The sequence below is a fragment of the Bactrocera tryoni genome, chromosome 4 (genome assembly GCF_016617805.1).
Source record: "Bactrocera tryoni isolate S06 chromosome 4, CSIRO_BtryS06_freeze2, whole genome shotgun sequence".
Classification (NCBI taxonomy): Eukaryota; Metazoa; Arthropoda; class Insecta; order Diptera; family Tephritidae; genus Bactrocera; species Bactrocera tryoni.
In genome coordinates, this window is record NC_052502.1 from 69218906 (window position 1) to 69242320 (window position 23415).

At 25.2% G+C, this 23415-nt stretch overlaps 1 protein-coding gene across 1 annotated transcript in view; it reads left to right on the forward strand.

Annotated features, from left to right (window-relative positions):
• The window catches only part of LOC120773527, a 111841-nt gene that overhangs the window by 38090 nt on the left and 50336 nt on the right, over positions 1 to 23415 (forward strand). Inside the window, exon 2 of the mRNA XM_040102483.1 lies at positions 18911 to 19036. Coding sequence (XP_039958417.1) covers positions 18992 to 19036 — 45 coding nt within the window. The 5' untranslated portion in view covers positions 18911 to 18991. The remainder of the gene's footprint in view (positions 1 to 18910; positions 19037 to 23415) is intronic.

Consider the following 23415-nt stretch of genomic DNA (forward strand, 5'->3'; position numbering starts at 1 on the left):
GTCATATATGTAGATCTATCTTTAATTGTTTCATGTTGCTGAAACATGTTGCTGAGACATATGTTACTATGTGTAGTAAAAACTGCTGATTTTGTTTATGATTTAATGCTCCGAATGTGCTTATGTACATGTAAATATTAATGTACTTCACTTCTGCAACATGTTGCTAAAAGCCTGCGCCGCAAGGGCGCGCTTAATTTAAGCCAAAAAATTGTGGGCTATAAAAAATATAAAAAAATATACAAGTCTGCAAAATTGGCTTCTTACAAGCATATCATATTAAGAACAGCTCAAATATCATTATGCACTTGAACCTGGATGTTGCCGAGAGATAAAAACCGGTTTTAAATTGCATGTGACGTTAAGTTTTTTGTCAACATGGTTACATGGCTTGAATTTTCAGAGAAATTTTTGCAGTTACACAAAAAAGCAACCTTACAACTTAAATTTTCTAAAAAATAAAAAGTATGTAAAAAAAATTGTTTTAACAAAATTGTTTAAAAAAAGTATTTAAAAAATATTATAAGAAATAGATGGAAATACAACTTTTATTTTCGAAAAAATAAAAAAAAACAAAAAAAAAATAAATAAAATTAAAAAAAAAAAAATTATTTTAAAAAGTATTAAAAAAAATAAAATGGAAATAAAACCAAAAATTACAAAATTGTAATTAAATAATAAAGTTATAATAAAATAGTATATAATTTTTTAATTAAAAAGTGGCAACTCTTACTTTTTTACATAATTCTATTTTAAAAGTTCAAAAAAAAAAATATTAATAAAATAAAATTGCACATAAGAATTTAAAAAATGGAAAAAAATTGAATTATGTATATGTAACAAAAATCAAAAAAACCATATGTGAAAAAAATTTATGTAACTGCGTCTTTACACCTCCCAAGTGGTTGTAAATTAAATGAAATTTGAACCGCTTGACATTGACAACTGTTCTCCGCATAGGTTCAAATACATATGTAAGCATGTTTATGTATAGTTATGAGAAAATATAAATATTTTTTTTTTAATTTGCACACACAAGCAAACGTAAAGCTCACACAGATGCATACAGTTAACTCCTTGACTATTTTACCACACTCCTTCTACCCTCCACTTGGCGCATAAAATTCATGCTGGTTTTTGTTGTTGTTTGTTGCATTATGCTTGCTGGCGCCAACTGTTACACCATTATGCTGGCGCTATCGAATTACCAAGCGTTCGATATGCTTTTAACACCTACTTATGTGGTCAAGAACATCCGTTTGGGCTCTCAGGTTAAGAAATTAAAATGTAAAAGTGAGACTACAAGCTGCTAAGCTCTTGCGATATGTAAATGTTAATACACTATAGGTATGTATATACTATATATTCGTATATGTATATATGTACATATATGTATATATATTCGTATATGTAGCTTAATACTTAGCTATTTTGAGTATAAAAGAATATATGTAATTCGTCCCCAAAAACAATCGCAAAAATATTTATATAAACTTTTTTTCTTAAATTTTAGTAATTAGGTGTTTTATTTTGTTGTATTTAATTATAATTTTATTTTTAAATAAAATAATTATTTTTTATTCTCTAAGATTTATTATTTATATTTTATTATCTAAGAAATTTTTTGTTTCTGTTTTAATTATTTTTTTATTTATATATTTTTTAAGTAAAATAATTAATTTTATATTTTTATCTAAGAAATTAATTTATTTAAATTTTTTTAATTAATTAAAATTTTATGGTTTCTCTTTAAATTATTAATTTTTTGTTTCTGTTTTAATTATTTGTTATTTTTAAATGTTTTAAATGATTTAATTTTTTAATAAAATAATTTATTTATTAATTATTTATTAATAATTAAATAAATTATAATTTTATTGATTTATCTTTGAAGTATTAATTTTTGTTCCTATTTTAATTAATACTTTTTTTTAATTAAGTAATTAATTTCTTTAAATTATTTTATTTCAGTATTATTTTATACATTTTTTTTAATTATTAATTTTTGTTTCTGTTCTAATTAATTTATTTTATAAATAGTTAATTTAATTCTTTAAATTAAGTAATTGATTTCTTTAAATTATTTTATTTCAGTATTATTTTATACATTTTTTTTAATTATTAATTTTTGTTTCTGTTCTAATTAATTTATTTTATAAATAGTTAATTTAATTCTTTAAATTAAGTAATTGATTTCTTTAAATTATTAATTTTTGTTTATGTTTTAATTAATTTATGTTTTAAATATTTAATTTAGTTCTTTAAATTAAGTAATTAATGTAATTTTTTTAATTAAGTAATATTTTTTTTTTAATTTTTTTACTTAATTATTATTTTATGGATTTTTCTTAAAATTATTACTTTTTGTTTCTATTTTTATTAACTTGTTTTAATTAAGTAATTAATTTGATTTGATTTTGATTAAGTAATTAATTTATTTTATTTAATTATAATTGTATTGATTTTTCGTTATTTTATTTTTATTGCCAATTTCTATTTCCCTGTTATTATTTTGTTAATTTTATATTTTTATTATGAATTAAGGGGGTCCTATTATATAATTGTGCAAAAAGTACCTAAAATTTAACATTTTTTTTTTGGAAAAAGTAAACTGACTCAGACATGTGCGCTATTCTGCAACATGTTTATTCAGGTTTCATCTATGAAATCAGAATTTTTGAGTGTCAAAAATGGCAGCTCCAGCAAAATGTGTTTTGAAAACCGACCTCATCTGCGGTCGATACAGCTCGCAATTCGTTGTCTACAAGCAGAAAATCAAACGAATCCTAATGATAACATTTCGTAGAGGCGCCTCAACCGAAAAAACATGAAAAAATTCGTTATAGAAACAAAATGGCGGCCACTTGAAAATAAAGTATCGTTTTTTCGCATGATTTTTCCACTTTGACCTGTTGTAAAAAATCGTTCATGATCAAAATATTGCGATTTTGTAGGTTACAGCGCCAGAGAATTTTGTTTTTTAGGCGGACAAAACGCGAAGATAATTGGTGGAATGGTTCAAAACAGAGAATTTCCGCAGATTCGCAAAATCTTGTTTCGAGAAAACGCGTGGCCAAGTTTCAAAGCGTCCGTCAATGCTCAAGACATAGGTCCGTTCAAAGTCGTGTTGCGACGGAACGTATCGAAAAAAAATTTTACCAACATATTCTAGACAATTTAAGCCTTCGATTTGTACAATAAAAAAAATCGATTTTTTAAAGAAATTTCAAAAGAGGACCCCCTTAATTAAATAACCCTTTTTAAAAATCTTAGAATTTTGTGAAGAAATAAAAATAATAAAAAAAATATTGTCAATGCTCAGGACATAGGTCCGTTCAAAGACATGTTGCGACGGAACTAATTCACGGATCGAAAAAACATTTTACCAACATATTCTAGACAATTTGAGCCTTCGATTTGTAAATAACCCTTTTTAAAAATCTTAGAATTTTGTGAAGAAATAAAAATAATAAAAAAAAAATATTTTTTAATGAAATATTTCAAAAAAATTTAAAAAAAATTAAAGAGCTGAAAACTTATTCAACAGATAAAAATATATAAGATTTGTGTTTCTAAAATGCTGAGGAAAGGTGAAATTAATATTATAGTGCAATGAATAATTTTAAAAATTTTTTATTTAAAAAAAAAAAAATTATTAAAAAATATTTTTTGAAATATTTAATTAAAAATATTGAAATAATATCAATGTCTTATTGAATAATATCAATATTTTATTAAAAACATTTTATTAATTAATTTTTTTCTTTTGAAATGATAAATTTTTTAAAATTATTTCCATTGCACTATAATATTAATTTTACCTTACCGCAGCATTTTACAAAAACAAATCTTATGATATATTTTTATCTGTTGAATAAGTTTTCACTCTTTATTTTTTTTTCATTTGTCTTGCCTAGCAACAAATTTCTCGAACATACGGGGCGTATATTTAAGTAATTGCACCCACCCACTCGATTACACTTCAACTTGAACCTGACATTTAATTGAAGAAAATGCACAAATTCTGCGAAATTCCACGACAAGGCACATAAACACCTACTCGGGCGTGTAAAATTCTATTTAAGCATTTCCTTAATGAACACTTAAAAGTTTATTAACTTATTTGTCACATTCGGGCCAAAAACAATGCATAGCTGTTGCTATATGTATGCATGAAAATGTGTGCAAATGCATGCTGAATACAGAGCATTGCATAAAAATGTGGCTAAAAACCAAAAATGCATACAACAACAAAAACATTTTTTAGCATAAAGCACATAGCAGCAAACGGTATAAGTGAATAATGGTGGCGGCTGCTGTTCCTACACTGCCCAATAGTGGGTGTATGTGTGTGCAAAGTTGATTTATGTTTTATGTGTATGTGTTTGCGTCATTTTTGTCAAACTCATTAGACAAGTTTTACAGTTTTCCTGTTGACCTTAAAAATAGAATAATTTTTATGCACGCTGCTGTGATTCGTTAAAATATGAGCATACATTCCTGCATAAACAGATATTTACGCTCATACCTGCCTACATACATATAATGTAGTATGCTAGAATTTATTATTATTTTTACTTTATAGAATTTTTATTGCTGCACATTTTAATCTAAATACTAATACATATGTATATGTATGTATTGTATATGAACTAGGTGGGTAAAAAAGACATTTTTTCCGCTGGGTACTCTGAAAAATAGCTTTAGTAAATGGTGATTTAATTGTTTTTATTTAATATAACTTTATTGATTTTTCTTTAAATATTTAATTTTTCTTTCTGTTTTAATTAATTTATTTTCTTTAATTCTTGTATTTTTTAAATCAAGTAAGTAATTTATTTTTTTTCTTAATTAAGAAATTAATTCAGTTTGTTTGATTAAGTAATAAATTAATATAATTTTTTTATGTAATTACAATTTTATTGTTTTTTTAATTACAATTTTTTGTTTTTGTTTCTGTTTTAATTAATTATTTTTTTAGTTCATGTATTTTTTAAATCAAGTAATTAGTTTAATTTTTTTAATTAAGTAATTTAATTATACTTTTATTGTGTTTTTTTAATCAAAATGTTTTGTTTCTGTTTTAATTAATTATTTTTTTAGCTCATGTATTTTTTAAATAATTAATTTTAATTTTTTAATTAGTATTTAATTAATTTTTTAATTAATGAATTAATTTAATTTTTTTATTTAATTATAATTTTATTGCTTTTTTTAATTAAAATTTTTTGTTTCTATTTTAATAATTATTTTTTTATCATGTATTTTTTAAATCAATTAATTTAATTTTTTTAATTAGTATTTAATTAATTTTATTTTTTAATTAATGAATTAATTTAATTTTTTTATTTAATTATAATTTTATTGTTTTTTTTTTTAATTACAATTTTTTGTTTCTGTTTTAATTAATTATTTTTTTTTAACTCATGTATTTTTTAAATAATTAATTAAATTTTTAATTAATGAATTAATTTAATTTTTTTTATTTAATTATAATTTTATTGTTTTTTTTTAATTACAATTTTTTGTTTCTGTTTTAATTAATTATTTTTTTAGTTCATTTATTTTTTAAATAATTACTTTAAATTTTTGAATTAGTATTTAGATTAAGAGCACACGTTGAATTCCAATGAATTAATTTAATTTTTTTTCATTTAATTATAATTTTATTGTTTTTTTTTTTAATTACAATTTTTTGTTTCTGTTTTAATTAATTATTTTTTTAACTCATGTATTTTTTAAATAATTACTTTAAATTTTTGAATTAGTGTTTAAATAAATTTTTAATTAATGAATTAATTCAATTTTTTTATTTAATAAATAATTGTTTTGTTTTTTTAATTAAAATTTTTGTTTCTATTTTAATCAATTATTTTTTAGCTCATGTATTTTTTAAATCAAGTAATTAGTTTAATTTTTTTTAATTAAGTAGTTTACTTATAATTTTATTGTTTTTTTAATTAAAATGTTTTGTTTCTGTTTTAATTAACTATTTTTTTTTTAACTCATCTATTTTTTAAATAATTAATTTAAATTTTTTAATTAGTATTTAATTAAATTTTTTAATTAATGAATTAATTTAAATTTTTTAATTAATGAATTAATTTAATGTTTTTTATTTAATTATAATTTTATTGCTTTTTTTAATTAAAATTTTTTGTTTCTATTTTAATCAATTATTCTTTTAGCTCATGTAATTTTTAAATCAAGTAATTAGTTTAATTTTTTTAATTAAGTAATTTAATTATAATTTTATTGTTTTTTTTTATTTAATATTTTTTTTTTCTGTTTATTTTTTTAACTCATGTATTTTCTAAATAATTAATTTTAATTTTTTAATTAGTATTTAATTAAATTTTTTAATTAATGAATTAATTTAATTTTTTTATTTAATTGTAGTTTTATTGTTTTTTTAATTAAAATTTTTTGTTTCTGTTTTAATCAATTATGTTTTTAGCTCATGTATTTTTTAAATAATTAATTTAAATTTTTTAATTGGTATTTAATTAATTTTTTTAATTAATGAATTAATTTAATTTTTTTATTTAATTTTAGTTTTATTGTTTTTTTAATTAAAATTTTTTGTTTCTGTTTTAATCAATTATTTTTTTTCATGTATTTTTTAAATCAAGTAATTAGTTTAAGTTTTTTTAATTAAGTAAATTAATTATAATTTTGTTGTTTTTTTTAATTAAAACTTTTTGTTTTCATTTTAATTAATTATTATTTTCAACTCATGTGTTTTTTATTAGTATTTAATTAAATTTTTTAATTAATGAATTAATTTAATTTTTTTATTTAATTATAATTTTATTGCTTTTTTAATTATAATTTTTTCTTTCTGTTAATTATTTGTTTTAATTCATGTATTTTTAAACAATTAATTTAATTTTTTTAATTAGTACTTAATTAAATTTTTTCTTTATCACCTCTCCTTATATGTAACGGATTTTATGGTTTTTTGATAGTATCTTTAGTTTTTTCATATTAGTTTTTTATTTTTTATTATTTTTTTGTTTTAATAATTTTTTATTTATTTTTTTAAATAATTTTTTTTTAAGGACTCAGCAGTAGAAAATATATTTTGGCTACCCAATTTATAAGCAGTCGAATCGGCCCAAAAATACATAGTTTTAAAGCCCCAAAACTGTTGTCAGATAGCGTGGTCAACGCGGCACATCACGACCTTAAACACGCCCACTTTATCAAATATCTGCCATATATACGCACAAACATACACTCACACAAAAACTAATTATAAAAAGACGAATAACTCGGAAGTTGATATTTGAGATGGGCAAACTCGTTGCTGCGCTTAAGAAGTTGCCAAAAATGGCTATAATTTATTAATGAATAGACAAGCAATAAACTAATTTGCAAATTGTATTAATGAGTTCAGTCGATAAACGCCAAATTTTTAATGTTTGCAAAATTAAAAAAATAAATTAAATTAACTAAAATTAAAATATAAAGCGTTGTTATCAAGAAAGTATAACATATGAAAGATTAAAAAAAAGATAAAAAAAAAAAATAATTAAAATACATTCTTAATTTTTTGTACTTTTAATTATACTCTTGTTGCTACAGAGTAAGGTCCGAAAGAATCTTTTCCTGATAATAGTGACTCCGTATACCAAAAATGGGCTTAATCGGGTCAATACTTCCCTGAGATCCCATATACCTAATATAAAAATAAACTTCCGGGTGACTTTATGCCACTTAAATCGACCAATATGTGAGTTATCTCAATGAAAATGGAAGAGCGTGTTTTACTCATGAAAGTGTGTCTTTGTGCCACAAATATATAAAATGTAGCGAAAGCTTGACCCAGCCCCCATGTCATTAATAGCAGGATTTTCGAACATGCAGCTGAATATATTCCATTTGATTGGTAGGTACTTTATGAAACCCATTTTAGTATTAGTATTAGTATATTAATAATATGTGATATTGGAAAAAGTAGATAAAACAGGGTCGATATTAGCCCAACTCTCATATACTAAATATAATAATTTCGTTTTTCTAACAAACCTAATGCCGAATACCTCGGTCAGTGTATGAGTTATATATATTATATTTTTTATTTATATTATTTTTTATTATATTTTTTTATTTAAGTTATTCTTTATTTATTATATTTTTTATTATTTTAATTGTAATTGAATTTTTTTTAAATTTATCAAAGCTTAATTGTATGATTTACCTATGTATTTATTCCATATAAAGTTTTTGAAATTTTTCATTATCAGCAATCTCATAAAAATGTCTCGAATGCAGTTCCATTCTCTACAAACACAACATAATCCAAATTGCTGACTCACACACGCGGCGCGTGCTCGAAAATTCATTAATTATAACTGCAAAAAAGTGTTAATAATATTTAACAGCCGTCAAAATATTCATTTCGAAATATTTCTTGTATGAAGTTGGCTTTGCGCAGCTTTGTCACACACCCCACGACGTCTGAGGGGCTAAGCTAACAGCAAAATTTTTCTGCATGCCATTTTGGCTTTAGACAACCATACCATACATGCATATACATATGTATATACATACACACACATGTATACATATTTACTTTTTTTATATATGCGACTGTGTTAATTTTTCGTAAATTTTCGGTATTTTATTTTTAACTTAAGTTTTTTATTTTCGTTTTTCCCAGATTGTTTTTTAAATTTACTTTTCTTAATTTTTTTTATTTATTTTTCATTTAATTGTTATTTTTTCCTTACTTTTACACGTAATGATTTTTATTTTAATTTCTTAATTTTTCCAAATTTTTATATTTTTTTTATTTTTATTAATTTTTGGTAAATTTTCGATATTTTATTTTTAACTGAAGTTTTTTTTATTTTCGTTTTTCCCAGATTGTTTTTTTAATTTATTTTTCTTAATACTACTTGACAGATCGGATTTTAATATGGAGTTTATTATTTTTCTTTTTCTGAATTTTTTTTATTTTTTACTTTTTTTATTTTATTTTATTTCCATTCATTTTTTGATTATTTTTCATTCGATTTTTTTCATTCCATTTTCGATTCCATTTTAATTCTTTCTCAGTTTTTTTTATTTTCGTTTTTCTTCCTCATTGTTTTTTCAATTTATTTTTCTTAATTTTAATTTTTATTTATTTTTCATTTAATTGTTAGTTTTTCCTGATTTTTACACTTTTTAATATGATTTTTTATTTTATTTTCTTAGTTTTTATGTTTTTAATTTTATTTTCTTTTTTTTTTTTTTTTATTAATTTTTGGTAAATTTTCGAAATTTTATTTTTAACTTAAGCTTATTTTATTTTCGTTTTTCCCAGATTGTTTTTTGTATTTATTTTTTATTTATCTGTTACTTTTTCTTAATTTTTAAACTTAAATTTATGATTATTATTTTTTGAATTTTTTTTTATTTTCTTAATTTTTTTATTTTAAAAAAATGTTTTTCAAGTTTAATTTTTCCTTTTTTTGTGACATTTGCCTCGTTGACGAATTCGCTCATTGCCAAGGTTCAACTGGTGATTTTCGCATTTTATTTTGCATATTTATGGCCACAATAACAACAGTTGTTCCTATCTTTAAATCTCTGTGTGTATATTTATTTTAAACAAATTTCAGCTATGACTTAGACTGTTAGACTTTGTTGCGCATTTTTGTTGTTTTTTTGTCTGATAACTCTGCTAAAATGCCAAAAAATAAATAAATGCAAATATATGGTAAAATGCGCGCAAAACAAGTTTGTCGCTTAAGTCTTTTGTTTGTATGCGCCAATTGACTTTGTTTGGCTTGTTTGCAAATAAAAACCAAACAGCTGTTAGCTGCTTAGTATCGTGTTTATTCAAAATTTACTATTATTAGTATTGTTGTTGTTGCATTTAGACGCTTCGACTTTGCTGTGCTCGCCTTAATCAGCGGCGCACGCGTCTTTGACGAATTCGCACGTTGCGGAAGACTTCGTTTACTTTGAAGGTGATTCCCGTCAACGGTACATTTTGTTGTTGTATAATTTTTGAATTCTGCAATTTATTTTGTTCTTTTTCCGAATTTTATTTAGAAAAAAAATTATAGAATGAATTAGTCTTTTTTCAAGGTATAAGCTGACGTGCTGTTCGTCGTCTGATTGTTATTTGATTAACGAAATAAGGCGGAAAGCTGTGTTGCAGAAATACTAAAGCAGCAAGGCACGTTTGTCTTCAATGATTGTATTAAGCACGCTTAGTCCAACTGTCGAGAGATAAGCATTATGCTTTAGTTAGAATCGAAATGAAGGCTGTACATGCACTTTAGGCTGTTAAAGTGCTTCGAGGTTGTACCACAGAGTTTCAGATATGAGTAGATGATTAGAATAAGTCAGAAAATGTTGGACTTATAAAAAAGACGAGCCTTGATTGATGATTCTGTGCAAAAATAAATGTATGAAGATAAGTTAAGCTAATCTATAAAATTATAACCACAATCTTATTTTTGCGACCCGAAATATTCATTTTGACCTAAAAAAGTGAAGATAAGTTAACCTAACCTATAAAATCGTAACCACAAACTTATTTTTGCGACCCAAAATACTCACTCTAACCTAAAGAAGTAAAGATAAGTTAAGCTAACCTATAAAATTATAACCACAATCTTATTTTTGCGACCCAAAATATTCATTTTGACCTAAAAAAATCTAGAAAAGTTAACCTAACCTAGAAAATCATAACCGCAAACTTATTTTCGCTACCCAAAAATTCACTCTAACCTAAAAAAGTGAATAAAAATCAACCTAACCTATAGATTTATTACCCTCAAATTATTTTTATGATCCAGAAAGCTCTCGCTACATCATATGAGGGAAGAAAATTCCACATAACCTGTTAAAATTTTATCGGCAAAACTATTTTTATCGCCTAAATATCTCATCTTAACCTATAAAAGTGACGCCTTATACGACAAAAGTTCAGAAAATTCAATCTGACCTATGAAATTATACTAAAACTGGCGATTGAGATTAGTTTTTGTAAATTGATTACCGTAGCCGAGCATAATTATTGCGTAACCCTCACACTGTAAGATGTGCGCTACAAATCTTATATAATAAATATAAAGTTATATAAAGAAGAATTAGAATTACGTTGATGAAAAACGTGTAAAAGTTTCCATGAAGACAACTAAACCGATATCTAAACCCCATCCTTTATTCACCACGAGCTCCGAGACGCTAATGAGTTTAATGAGTAGCTTTTTCCTGTCGTAAATGCTTTTGGAGGTTTGTTAGTGTCTGTTCTCAATTGGAAAAAAATGTTCCGTAAGTTCATATTTTGCTTCGAAAGCTATCTGAACCACCATTTAGCCGACATGTACACAATTGAACATTATTTTAGGCACACACCTCGGGCTCTGAAAGTAGTGTCTACAAATGAAATGAAAAGAGAGAGAGCAACATTGAAGTGCAACCCGAAGTAATACAAAAGAGGTTGTAGAATGGAAATCGAATCAAATTTCCTGAATCTAACACGGCTGCAACCACGTACGGTGCCTATGATAATGAAGAAGAAGAAGAATCTACAAATTAGCGGGGATTCCGAGCAATTTTAGAGGCCTATCCACGAAAAAATGCGTTGCAACTAACTAGAAATTTGATGAACTGCCTTACACCATTTTTTTCTTTTGAAGAAAAGTTTTTCATTTCAAGAAAAACCAACAATACTATAACTCGCATTTAGCAGATCAAATCTAACTATGCAAAGTAGAGAAAGCAAGGAAAACCAAAAAAAAGTTTTATAAAATATCTATACTCTACAGAAACACTCGAGGCTCCCCACCGAAAGCGAAGCAAAGCTACGAACATACAATAAAAAGTAAGCAGACACTAACAAAAGCAAGTTTACAACAACAAAAAATGCTTAATGAAAAATTCTACAACAAAACAACCGTACACAACACTCAACTTAAGCGCGCACCTAAGCGAACTTATTGCATACTTCTATTTGTCTACATCGGCAAAAGGTTCGTTTCTGAACCGCCCACGTCGTCGTCAGTGAGGCAGTGGGACACTGCACTCGCTTTGTGCCACACGACGTCAACTTCGCACTCGAATGCACTGCCAGGGTTGCAAGTATGCGAGGGAAAAAACAAGAAGAAGCAGACGAAGTAGCGAAAAATGCAAGCATACCCACAGGCGCACTAACGTTCTTATGCGCGTAGCAGCGACGAGGCCAACCACCCTTGAGTTGACCGCTTTAATCCATCTTTACACCTCGTGCCCGCCCACCCAGCCAACACATTATGGGCGCTATGTGCCACAGACAGCTTGGTTGGTTGAATGGCGCGCTGACTGAGCGACTGTCTGGCACCTTGTCGTGCTTTGTGGGGAAATGAAGCGAAGGGAGCACTTGTTTATAATGGAAGGGTTACAAAAGCGCGCAGCTGCTGCTGTTGAAGTGCGCCGTTATGTATGCAATGCTGTTGCTGTTTGCATAAGCAGCAAAGGCTTCACATACACGCAAGCAGAATGCTGTGCGGCGCGGTCAGGTATGTGTGTGTGTTGGCTGGCTGTGGGGATAAATGCGCATAGTTCAATGCACGGCAAAAAGGTGAAGGAAACTTTACTCCACTTATTTGCGGCATTTATATTTAAAACGTTTGGCTTAATGGCGTTGCTGTGAGTGCTGTGCATATGTTGCCACATATACACAAACACACATATACATATACTATATGAAAGCCCGCTACTTCCATGCAATGTCGTCATGTGTGCTTATAAGCTTGGCTTTTCGTCGCCTTTCACGACTGCTTGCATGTTCCTGGCACTTGTCAGATGACAGGTAAATAAAGTTGGAACGGCAACGCGACTATGCAGACAGCTATGTATGCATGTAAGTGTGTTGCATGCCTTGCAAGTGTGCGAAAATGCACATAATACATATATTTTCTATATGTAGTGGCATAGCAGCGCATACTCCAATAAGAAATTGCTGGCAAATAATGCAACAAAGCAAGAAAGTCAGTCAACAAATAAAAGTCAAGCATATTTTTTTCTTTTAAAATAGTCAGCAAAGCATTGATACATCCACTTATATGTATGTATATATTATATAAATATATATATTGAGTTATTTACTTATAAAATAAGTATGACTCTATACACCCTTTTGAAAGACTTTAGCATCTACTGTTATTAAAAGCATATTTGCGCGCATATGAGTATGCTGGCAGCGAGTTGAAAACATAGTTGAAGACGTCACTGTAGTGTAGAATTCTAAAGATGCAGAAATCTTTAGGATTTTATCAAAAATAAACCTTAGATGGCGCTCAAAGCGAATTAATTGTATGGAGGCTTGTACTCAAGAAGTGCAAATTTTTTTTTTTTTTTTTAAGAGAGTGCTGACGAAAAGCCAGAAAGTTGAATTCTAAATAAATAAGCAAAATGATAAAAAAAATCAACAAAAAAAAAATAAAATCAAAATTTCAAAATTTTTCAAGTCAGATTCATCAAATATCCAACATATGCCGACCAATATTTGGCAGACATAAGTTGAGTGAAAGTAAAGCAGGAGTGTAAAGTAGCGCAAACGCGTAGATTTTTTGAAACAAAGAGACTGTTGGCTGGTAAATTAGTCAATGCCAAAACATTTTAAAAAATATTTTAACACAAAAACAAACTGAAAAACTTTAAAAAGTTCTCCATAAGCAAAAAAAAAAAAACAAATAATGGAACCTGAAACAAAGATATGAATAAGCTTGAGCCTCACTTTCTGGTAATAAAGTTGACAACTCAAGTAAAGAAATTAAAATAACACAAAATCAGGCCGACAGATTAGCTTCTTACCAACCTTTTCACTTACTGGAATAATGGATAGAGCATGCTCTATAAATATTTGAGGTATGAAAACAAGGAGTGAAAAACATATTTGCTCAATTTAATTTGTTTTTTAAATATTTTCAAATGTTATTTAATTCAGATAATCCAGTATATTTTTAATATCACTGTAAAAATAAAAATTATTTCATTTGGCTCAAAATTGTCAAAAAAATGATAATAACTATGAATATTAGTGTGAAACTTTTTATTGCCGTTAAACAAAAAACAAAACAAAACTCAAAACAAAAATTAAAACTAGACCTCATACTAAAAAACAAAATAAATAAATGAAAAACATATAATATGTAATCAAAAAATGTAAGAAAAAATAAATAAAAAAAAATTGTATTAAAAATAATTTTTAAACAAAAGAATTAAAAACAAATATAATTTAATAGAAAGTTAAGAAGTAAGCAATAAGAAAGTAATAATGTAATAAAACCAAATATTTCATTAAAACAAAAATAAATAAAATATAAATATAATATAATAAAAATTTAAAAAATAAAATCTGAAAAAATAAAAATAATAATAAAAAAATAAAAAAAATAATAAAAATTGAAAAAATAATAATAAAAAATTGGGAAAAAATAATGAAAGTTGAAAAAATAAAAATAATAATAGAATAATAATAATAGAAAAAATAAAAAAATGAGGAAAGTATTAAAATAAAAGAAAAAATTAAAAACAAATATAATTATAGGCAATAAGGATATTAAGAAGTATGAAGTTAGAAAAATAAAATAAAGACAACTGAATGAAAAAAAAAAACCAAAATTGAGCGAAATGTTTTTGGATACTTTTATCTATATTAAAAAATTATTTATATAAAAAAACTATTAATAAACGTTGATTTTTATTTAAAATATTTCATTGAAATAAAAAAAAATATTGACTTAAAAATTTAAAACTATTTGCCAAAGCTTTTTAAAGTCTGTAAAAACAAAAAAAAATTACCAAAAAAAAAATAAAATATATAAAATCTAAAAAAATATTTTTTTTTTAATACACACAACTTTGTTCATGTTTAGATTGTTCTTTTTTATTTTTGTAAAAAACACGACTATTTTAAATTTATATCATTCTAGTGCATTTATTTATTTTTATTATATAATTATATAATTTATATAGTTTTTTCAAATCTTTTAGCCAAGTTTTCAATTCACATAAAAATTTATATTAAAAAGGCTTTTAAAAATTTTTATACACATATTTTTAATGTTTTGTTGAAATTATTATTTTTTATACTTTTATATATTTTTTTTTAATTTTTTTTTTTGAATTTTTTATTTCCTTTTTTTTATTATTTCTGTCTGATAATTTTCTTGTAATTTTTATAACTAATTTGTTTTTGAGTTCAATTTTTTTTTATTTTTTTGTTGTTTTATTTTTAGTATTATTGTCATTATTTTTATTTTTCATTATTTTTTTCTGTTAATTTTTTAAAGTAATTTTTATAATTAGTTCGTAGTTTTTATAATTAGATTGTGTTTTAGTTATAATATTTTTTTTTACATTATTATTATTATAATTTTTTATTTTTTTTTGTACATTTTTATTAATTTTTTTTAATATTTTTTTTTATTATATTTTGTTTTAATTTTTTCTTAATTTATTTTTTGGGTCTGTAATTTTTTTAATTCAGATTTTTTTTTAAATTTCTTTTGTTTCTTATTATTTCATAACAAAAAATATATTTCATAAAAATTTGTATTCTTATACCTCATGACATCTGGCATCGCCCGACTAGCAAAATCGCATTACACTGTCTGCTAAAATACTTGTTTTTATTATATTAAGACCAAAGCAAAACTATATGTCTACGATTCACAACAACAGCCCTACCTATCTGCAGAAAGGTGTATACATATTTATGTACATAGCCACATATGTACATATGCATATACACAACTACACATGCAACATAGCGCATTTGAATGCGGAAGCATTAATGTCATGTCCTAAAAGTAGGCCAACCATTTTCACCCTAACACTCTTCGCAGCGTTTGTTGTTTTTGTAACTTTTTTTTATTATTTTTGTTTGTGCAATTTTTCATTACACTGCTCTATAGCTTCACTAGCATTCGTTTTTTTCTAATGTATTTTGTCTGCCTGGCAACTCCGATTCTTTTTAAAAGGAACACATGCGCCTGCTGCCGTTAGCTTGTATGCTGCTCATTATTCTTTGGGTCTTTTATGCAACTAGATATATGGGTGTATGGTTTTCGTTGCAAATGTACGTATGTATGTATGTAGGTGTGTATAAATTGCTTTCCGCTTATGAAAAGTTAAAAGTGCTTGAAGTTTCTTTGACATTTCAACTGACGGGTGAAACAGTTAGTTCCTGTATGGGGTGCATGAGGTGTAAATTATGAAACGCAGGAGGATTGGCAAAGTATCAAAAAACTTTTAAAAGTAAGCTATTATTTATTTTTAATTAATACTTGGTAGAAAGTATAAATTTTTTCACCAAAGAAATTTAAAAAAAAATCCAAATATTCAAAATTACAAAAAATAAAAAGCTAAAAAATTCTAATAAACCTTTTTTGTTAATTTATATGGAAAGTACTATAATTTTTTATACTTCACAATTTTACAAAAAAAAAAATATTTTTTTTTCTGCGAAAGAAATGAAATAAAAATTTTATTATAATTTTTTAATGTTATAATTATAATTTTTTTATGCAAATTTCGTTCGCAATTAACTTTTGCTTAGTATAATATTATCTATTTTCCATTCGGAAAATGCATTTAAAAATTGGTTGCTCATACATCACTCATACGCACTGTAGCCACCATACAGCATTAATTGTCTAGCAGCATTTGCCATACAAAACATGTATTAATGAAAGAAAAATAATTAAATTAGCTTTTATTTGCGCTGCTAAAAGCTTCGACAATAAATTATTTTCAACATTTTAAAGAAAAAAATACAAAAAAAAAGGAAAATTAAACAAAAATTCTAAAGAGCAGCAAATTGGATATAAATTTTCTAGAACATAAAATGTTAAAATCGCACACATATAATTCAATGAGAATAAACCAATTTCTCACCCCAAACATCAAGGGAACATTGAACTAAACAGCCAAAAGCTTTAACAGATCCAAGAGTTACCAGCGCGCGCACAGAGAGCATAAGTACTCTACAAATATTGAGTATAACTTTGTTTTCATATTTGCTCTCTAGTTTTTGTGTTTATTCTATGTCTTCGCCAGAAACATCCCTGCGCAGCGAGGAGCACAGCACAACTGAATTAAAGTTGCGGCAGGTCATGTACTTAGCGGATATAATGGTATAACAAAAGCAACCAGGGAAATAAACACAATAACAATTGTCTAGTAGGGACATATTTAACTGAAGACAGTAATAGCTGTAGATATTTACAAAGAAATTCATTATAGTATACGTAGAGTGAAGAAAAATAAAAATAGTAATTGCTAAATTTAAATAGAGCTTTTATTGTATCATATAAGTTTTCTTTGCGGATGTGCTTTGCTAATTTTTTATGAATTTTACAGTTTTAGATAAGGCATTTTAAATATTCGGAAGTCATACCAATATCAAATTTGTGAATAAAAGATTCCCGAAAAGCTGGGGAACGAAAAAGCTTTTCATGAACTTTTACATTTTTTTATTTTTCCGGAAAGTATTCTATTTTGCATAATTTAATAACAATTACTTGAAAAAAAAACAATTACTTGAAAAAATTTGCACCGTTATATTAAAGCTTTTGGAAAGCTTTTAATGAGCTTTTACATTTTTTTTATTTTTCCGGAAAGTAATTTATTTTCATTAACAATTAGTTGAAAAGCATATTGCATCGTTGTATTAAAGCTTTTGGAAAGCTTATTTTAATAGCTTATTGTTTTAAATACAATTTGCTTAAAAAGCACAAGCTTTGCTTCAAAACATAAGCGCTTTTACATATTTTTCTAAAAGCATTTCATTTTCGAGAACAATTACTTGCAAAAGCTCGAACTTTGCTCTAAACTATTTAAGCTTTTACAGAACTTGTAACAATTTTTGAAACATTTTTCGTAAATAATTTATTTTAAATTTAATTTAATTGAAATGCTCGAGTATAGCTTGGAAATACAAAAGCTTTACCGGAGCTTTCAGAAATTTTTTCCGACAGTATGTATTTTTTTAACTTTTGCTTTTATTTTGAAAAATATTTATATTAGGTAAACTTTAAATAAGCCTTTTGTTTCACACCCAAAATTCAAATGAACCACTTTTGTCTTCCAATGCGTTTAAAGTGATTTTTAATTTATTTAAATAGAAATTTATATCATAAATACTGGTTTCTTTGAGCTTTTAATGAAAAAAAAAACTAAAAGCTCGATTTAAATTTATTGTTTGTTATAATATTAAATTTTAAAAGCTTTTTATTTTATCTGTTATTTTCGGGTTAAAACTTTTATAAGCTTTTTGAATCCCTACTGTTTTCAGGAGAGTACAAATTGAATTTCTTTATATAGTAATTTAGAACATAAATAATGGTTGTTTTAAGTCTTTGTTAAAAAAGACTAGAAAAAGCTCGGAAATCCTAAACTTCTCGAAGACTTTTATTACTATCTAAATGTATACCGAAAGCTTCTCTAAGATCTTTACGATTTTTAAAATTATGCCGAAAGCTCTTCTAAACTTTTAACTATTTTTTTTTAATTTATGCCAAAAATATACTTTGTTTTTGGTTGAAAAAACTGAAGTTTATTGACAAATCGCAAAAGCTTCGAGCTTTGGTAAAATTTTATTCTTTTAACTAAAATTTGTTTGAAAAAGCTCAAATCTATGAATTTTTGATTTAAAAGCTTAAAACAATTTTCATTAACCTGTTCTGATTGATTTTTTTTAAAAAGTTTTCTACTATCTTAGTAACATTTTCAAAACACTAGATTTTAAACTTTTTTGTAACTTGCGTTTTTCCGATTTAAACTTTTGGTGGCTTTGAGAAAATAGTCTACTTGTCTATAAGTATATACATACATACATATGTAAATATGTAGATATGTATGTATAAACTTATGTCTATACAAGGGAACTAATCAAAAAATATGTGTCAACTTCATTTAGCTACTTAACCACAATAACAACGACAACAACAGTAACTTAGAGCAGCACTCTATTAGCTGAGGGCACTGGCGCTTTTATCAGATGAACTCAAAAAGTACAAACGATTGCATAAATACAAACACACTTGTGAGTATATACATACATATAGACACATGCGTAAACCTATATTTATAGGCATATCCATACACATACATACATATGTAAGTATGTGTGTATGTGAACCCATTTACACATGCTTATACATTCATTGTCAATAACAATGCTGCGGAAGTTCGTAATGTGGTGAGAAAAAAAATTAAAAATAATATGTTGGAAAAATTTCTATAAACAAAACAATTTTTAATATACATATACATACATATGTTTAAAAAAATTATAAAATTTATTAACTCTTAAGAAAAAAATTTATAAAAAATTTAAGTTGTTTTATTGAAAAAAATTATTTAACTTATAAAATTTTTTAAAATTTTAAATTATTAAATTTTTTAATTTTTTACTTATTAAATTTTTATTTTTTTTTTTAATTATAATTTCTTTTGTATTTTTGACTTACTAAATTTTTTTTACTTATTAATTTCTTTTATTTTTTAAATTAACTTTTTAATTTTTTTAATTACTTATTAATTTTTTTTACTTATTCAATTTCTTTACTTTTCATTAAAGTAAAAATTGAAATATTAAATTAATCTTTTTTAAAAAATTAAAAAAATGAAAACTTATTCAATTTCTTTACTTTTCATTAAAGTAAAAATTGAAATATTAAAATTATCATTAAAAAATAATAATAAATTTAATGAGTAATTTTTTTTATTTTGATTGGATAAGTATATTAATTAAAAAATAATTAATAGGTAAAAAAATTAATAAAAAGTGTAATAAGTAAAAAAATTAAAAAATCTTTTTTTATTATTCAACCTTTTTACTTATTACGCTTGTTATTAATTTTTTTACCCTTTAACTATTTTTTAATTAATATACTTATCCAAAAAAATAAAAAAAAATTACTCATTAAATTTATTATTATTTTTTTAATGATAATTTTGTTTTCTAATTTTCATACTTATTAAATTATTTTTTAATTTTTTTTACTTATTTTTTTTTTTTCGGAAATATTAAATTTTAAAAGTTTTATTTCACATTAATAAAAAAAGTAAATAAGACAATATTAAAAAAAATAAAATTGTACTAAAAAAATATGTAAAAATGTGAATTAAATTAACAACGCGTACACCTAATTTTATCAAAACATTTATACATGTACATATGCATGCCTATGCCTAGGTGTACGTATAAATTTCAATTTTTCAAGCTCAGCTCTGAATTAACAAAGCATAAAAAGGTGAATGAACTTGTCAAGGAAAATTTGAATTTTTATTAAAAGAAACTTTCCCAATATGCTGCCTGAAATATAACTAAAGGCAAAATAGAAAAAAACTTGCATAAGTGTGTATGTGTGTGTTAATAACAGAAAGTAACAAAAACAAAAGGGAAAAATATTTTAGACTGCAGAAAATGTTACAAGTAAACAGACAGACAATTAACAATTGTACAAACACTTCAAAAGCTGACAGATATGCAAACATATACATACTTACATATGTATATACAGAAACATATGTATATATATTTACATACATAGACTTTTTATATAGTATTATGTGCGCTTGCGCTTATGACACATACAAATTGACGATTAAAGAAATTCAAATTTGATGAATGAGTAGAAATTTTTTCGGCAACAACAAATGCAACAACATCAATAAGGCGTTTGCCGCAAAGGTGGCAAAGACAAACACAGAAAAAAGTTGATGAAATAGAAACATAAAAGAGAAAACTCAAAAATAATAACTAATAAGTAGCAAGAAAGTGAAAGAAAGCGTTAAGGAGGAAATGTTAAAGAGAAGCAAATATTAATAAACAAATATTGAAGTGGTGTAAAGTTGTAAATAATATTTTGGGGGGCCAAAAAAGTAGCAAAATAAAATTAAAAAGATGAAATTGAATTAAAAGTCATAAAAGTGTTAAAAATTAAACCAAAAATGAAACAGAAAAAAACCAAGTTTTTTCGTTTGCACTGAAACTGTAAACCACTTCACAAATAAAAAAATTTTGCATACAAATAATACCCTTCACAGGTGCTTTTTTCATATTAAAAAAGGTTATAACAAGCTCATTATGATTTTGTTGGTTCAGTTTCTATGGCAGCTATATGCTATAGTGGTCCGATCTGAACAGTATGTACGGAGCTTGTACCGTTATCCTGGAGAATAATCTGTACCAAATTTCGTGAAGATATATTGGCAAATAAAAAAGTTTTTCATACAAGAGTTTGAATTTGATCGCTCAATTTGTATGGCAGCTATATGCCTTATTGGCCCGATATTGGCGCTTCTGACAAAAGTGCAGCTTCTAAAGAACAGCTGAGAAAAGGATGTATGCAAAATTTCAGATATATAGCTCAAAAGCTGAGAAACTTCGCGTATATACAGACGGAACAACGGTCATGGACTGACTCAGCACGCCTTTTTGATCATTTATGTACATATATGTATGTATGTATGTATATATTTTTTATAGTCTCCGACTTTTAATTCGGGTTGTAAACAAGTGTTTAAAGTTTCACCGAAATCTCTGAAGATAAATAAAAAAGTATTTCCTTCATTCACAGTTTAAAACAATTACCGAGCTTCTTATATCGTTGATTCGCTTAGCTTTGCAAAAATAACCTATAAATTATTGGTAAGAAATCTATTGATATATGTTTACACATACACATAAGCACTATATATATGTATGTATGCTTACACACTCAAATCGACTTAACTGTGTGTGGTATTTTTTCTGCCGAAAATTTATAATTGAGAAAAAACTCAGAAAATAGAAATGTTAATTCAACGTTGACATACTTTTCTGGAGCAAAGGCATACACAAAAACAATAACAGCAGTCACCAAAATATTGAAAATAAATGGAATAGCAAGAACAAATAAACGCCACAATGCGTGCATAGAAGTTGGGAGATACACGAGCACACACGGCGCAAATAAGCACACACATACATATGTACATATTTATAGGCATGTAGATATGTGTGTATATCTCAGCGCATATATATTTGTTGCATAAATCAAAATCTTATTTTTCATAATTTCCTTAAATTAGACGAGCAGACTGCGTCTAAACTTAGTTGCATGCGTATATGTACATACATACATACTATGTATATACTTGTGCGTACGCTTGCATACATACATATGTAGATACTTATAAATCATGCATTTGATGCATGTTATTTTTGCTGCGTTAAATGACAATCCTCAGCTGCCCTTTGCAATGCACTAAGTGGTGTGAACATACATACATATGTATGTATGTATTTCGTTAAATAATATATTTAATTTATGTATTTTTAAACGCACATAACAAAACTCTTAAACTAAACTTTTTCCTGAGTGAAAATAAAGCTTACTACAAATTTATGTGTAAAATGACAAAACTAGCTAAAATTGCCGACTAGTTACGAACTAGTCCAAAAACAACTATAACATTTTTGGCATAGAGTCACTAGTTGTGGATAAAAAATCTAAAATATACATACATACATATTTGTACAAATTAATATGTAAAAAACTACCTGAAATTGTCCACTAGATAGAAACTAGTCCAAAAACAACTAGTTATTTTTTGATATCAGAGTCAACATATTTGTTTAAAAAAGATTTGAATAAATACTTATACAAATTAATATGTAAATTTACAAAACTAGCTAAAATCGTCGACTAGTTACGAACTTGTACAAAAACAACTAGCTTGTTTTGACACTAAAGTTGGAAGTTTTAGCTAAAAAAATTAAAAGATATATATATATTTGTACAAATCAAAATATAAAATGCGAAAACTCGCAGAAATTGTCGACTAGATAGAAACTAGTCCTAAAACAACTAGTATGTTTTTGACATCAAAGTCACCATAGTTGGTTAAAATTTTTTCTTTTTTAATATATATTAATACAAATTAAAATATAAAATGACAAGACTAGCTAAAATCGTTAACTAGTTACAAACTAGTGCAAAAACAACTAGCACATTTTTGACACTAAAGTCACCAGTTTTGAGTAAGTTGGCGCAAAAAATGTGTAAAAATCAAAAAGTGTAATAAAAAAAGAAAAAATGTGTTTTGGTTCAAATGTAAGTAGTTTATAACTAGTTGCAAGCCAAAAATATATAAACTTACTGTACAGAAAGTTCTTACATATGTATGTATATACTTTTTGAACTTAACTTATGCACACTTCATACAATTCAACATGAACTAGCCGGCTCTTCTAATATCGTTATGTACATATGCATATGTATAAAATAAATATATGTATATACATATTATACGTAACAATGTAGGTATGTACCTATATACATATGTATGTCTTCAATGAATATAATTCCCGGCGCTCGCTAATTTACTGCCTACTCAATCATACGCCGCCGCGCTATCTAATTTTCTGAATAC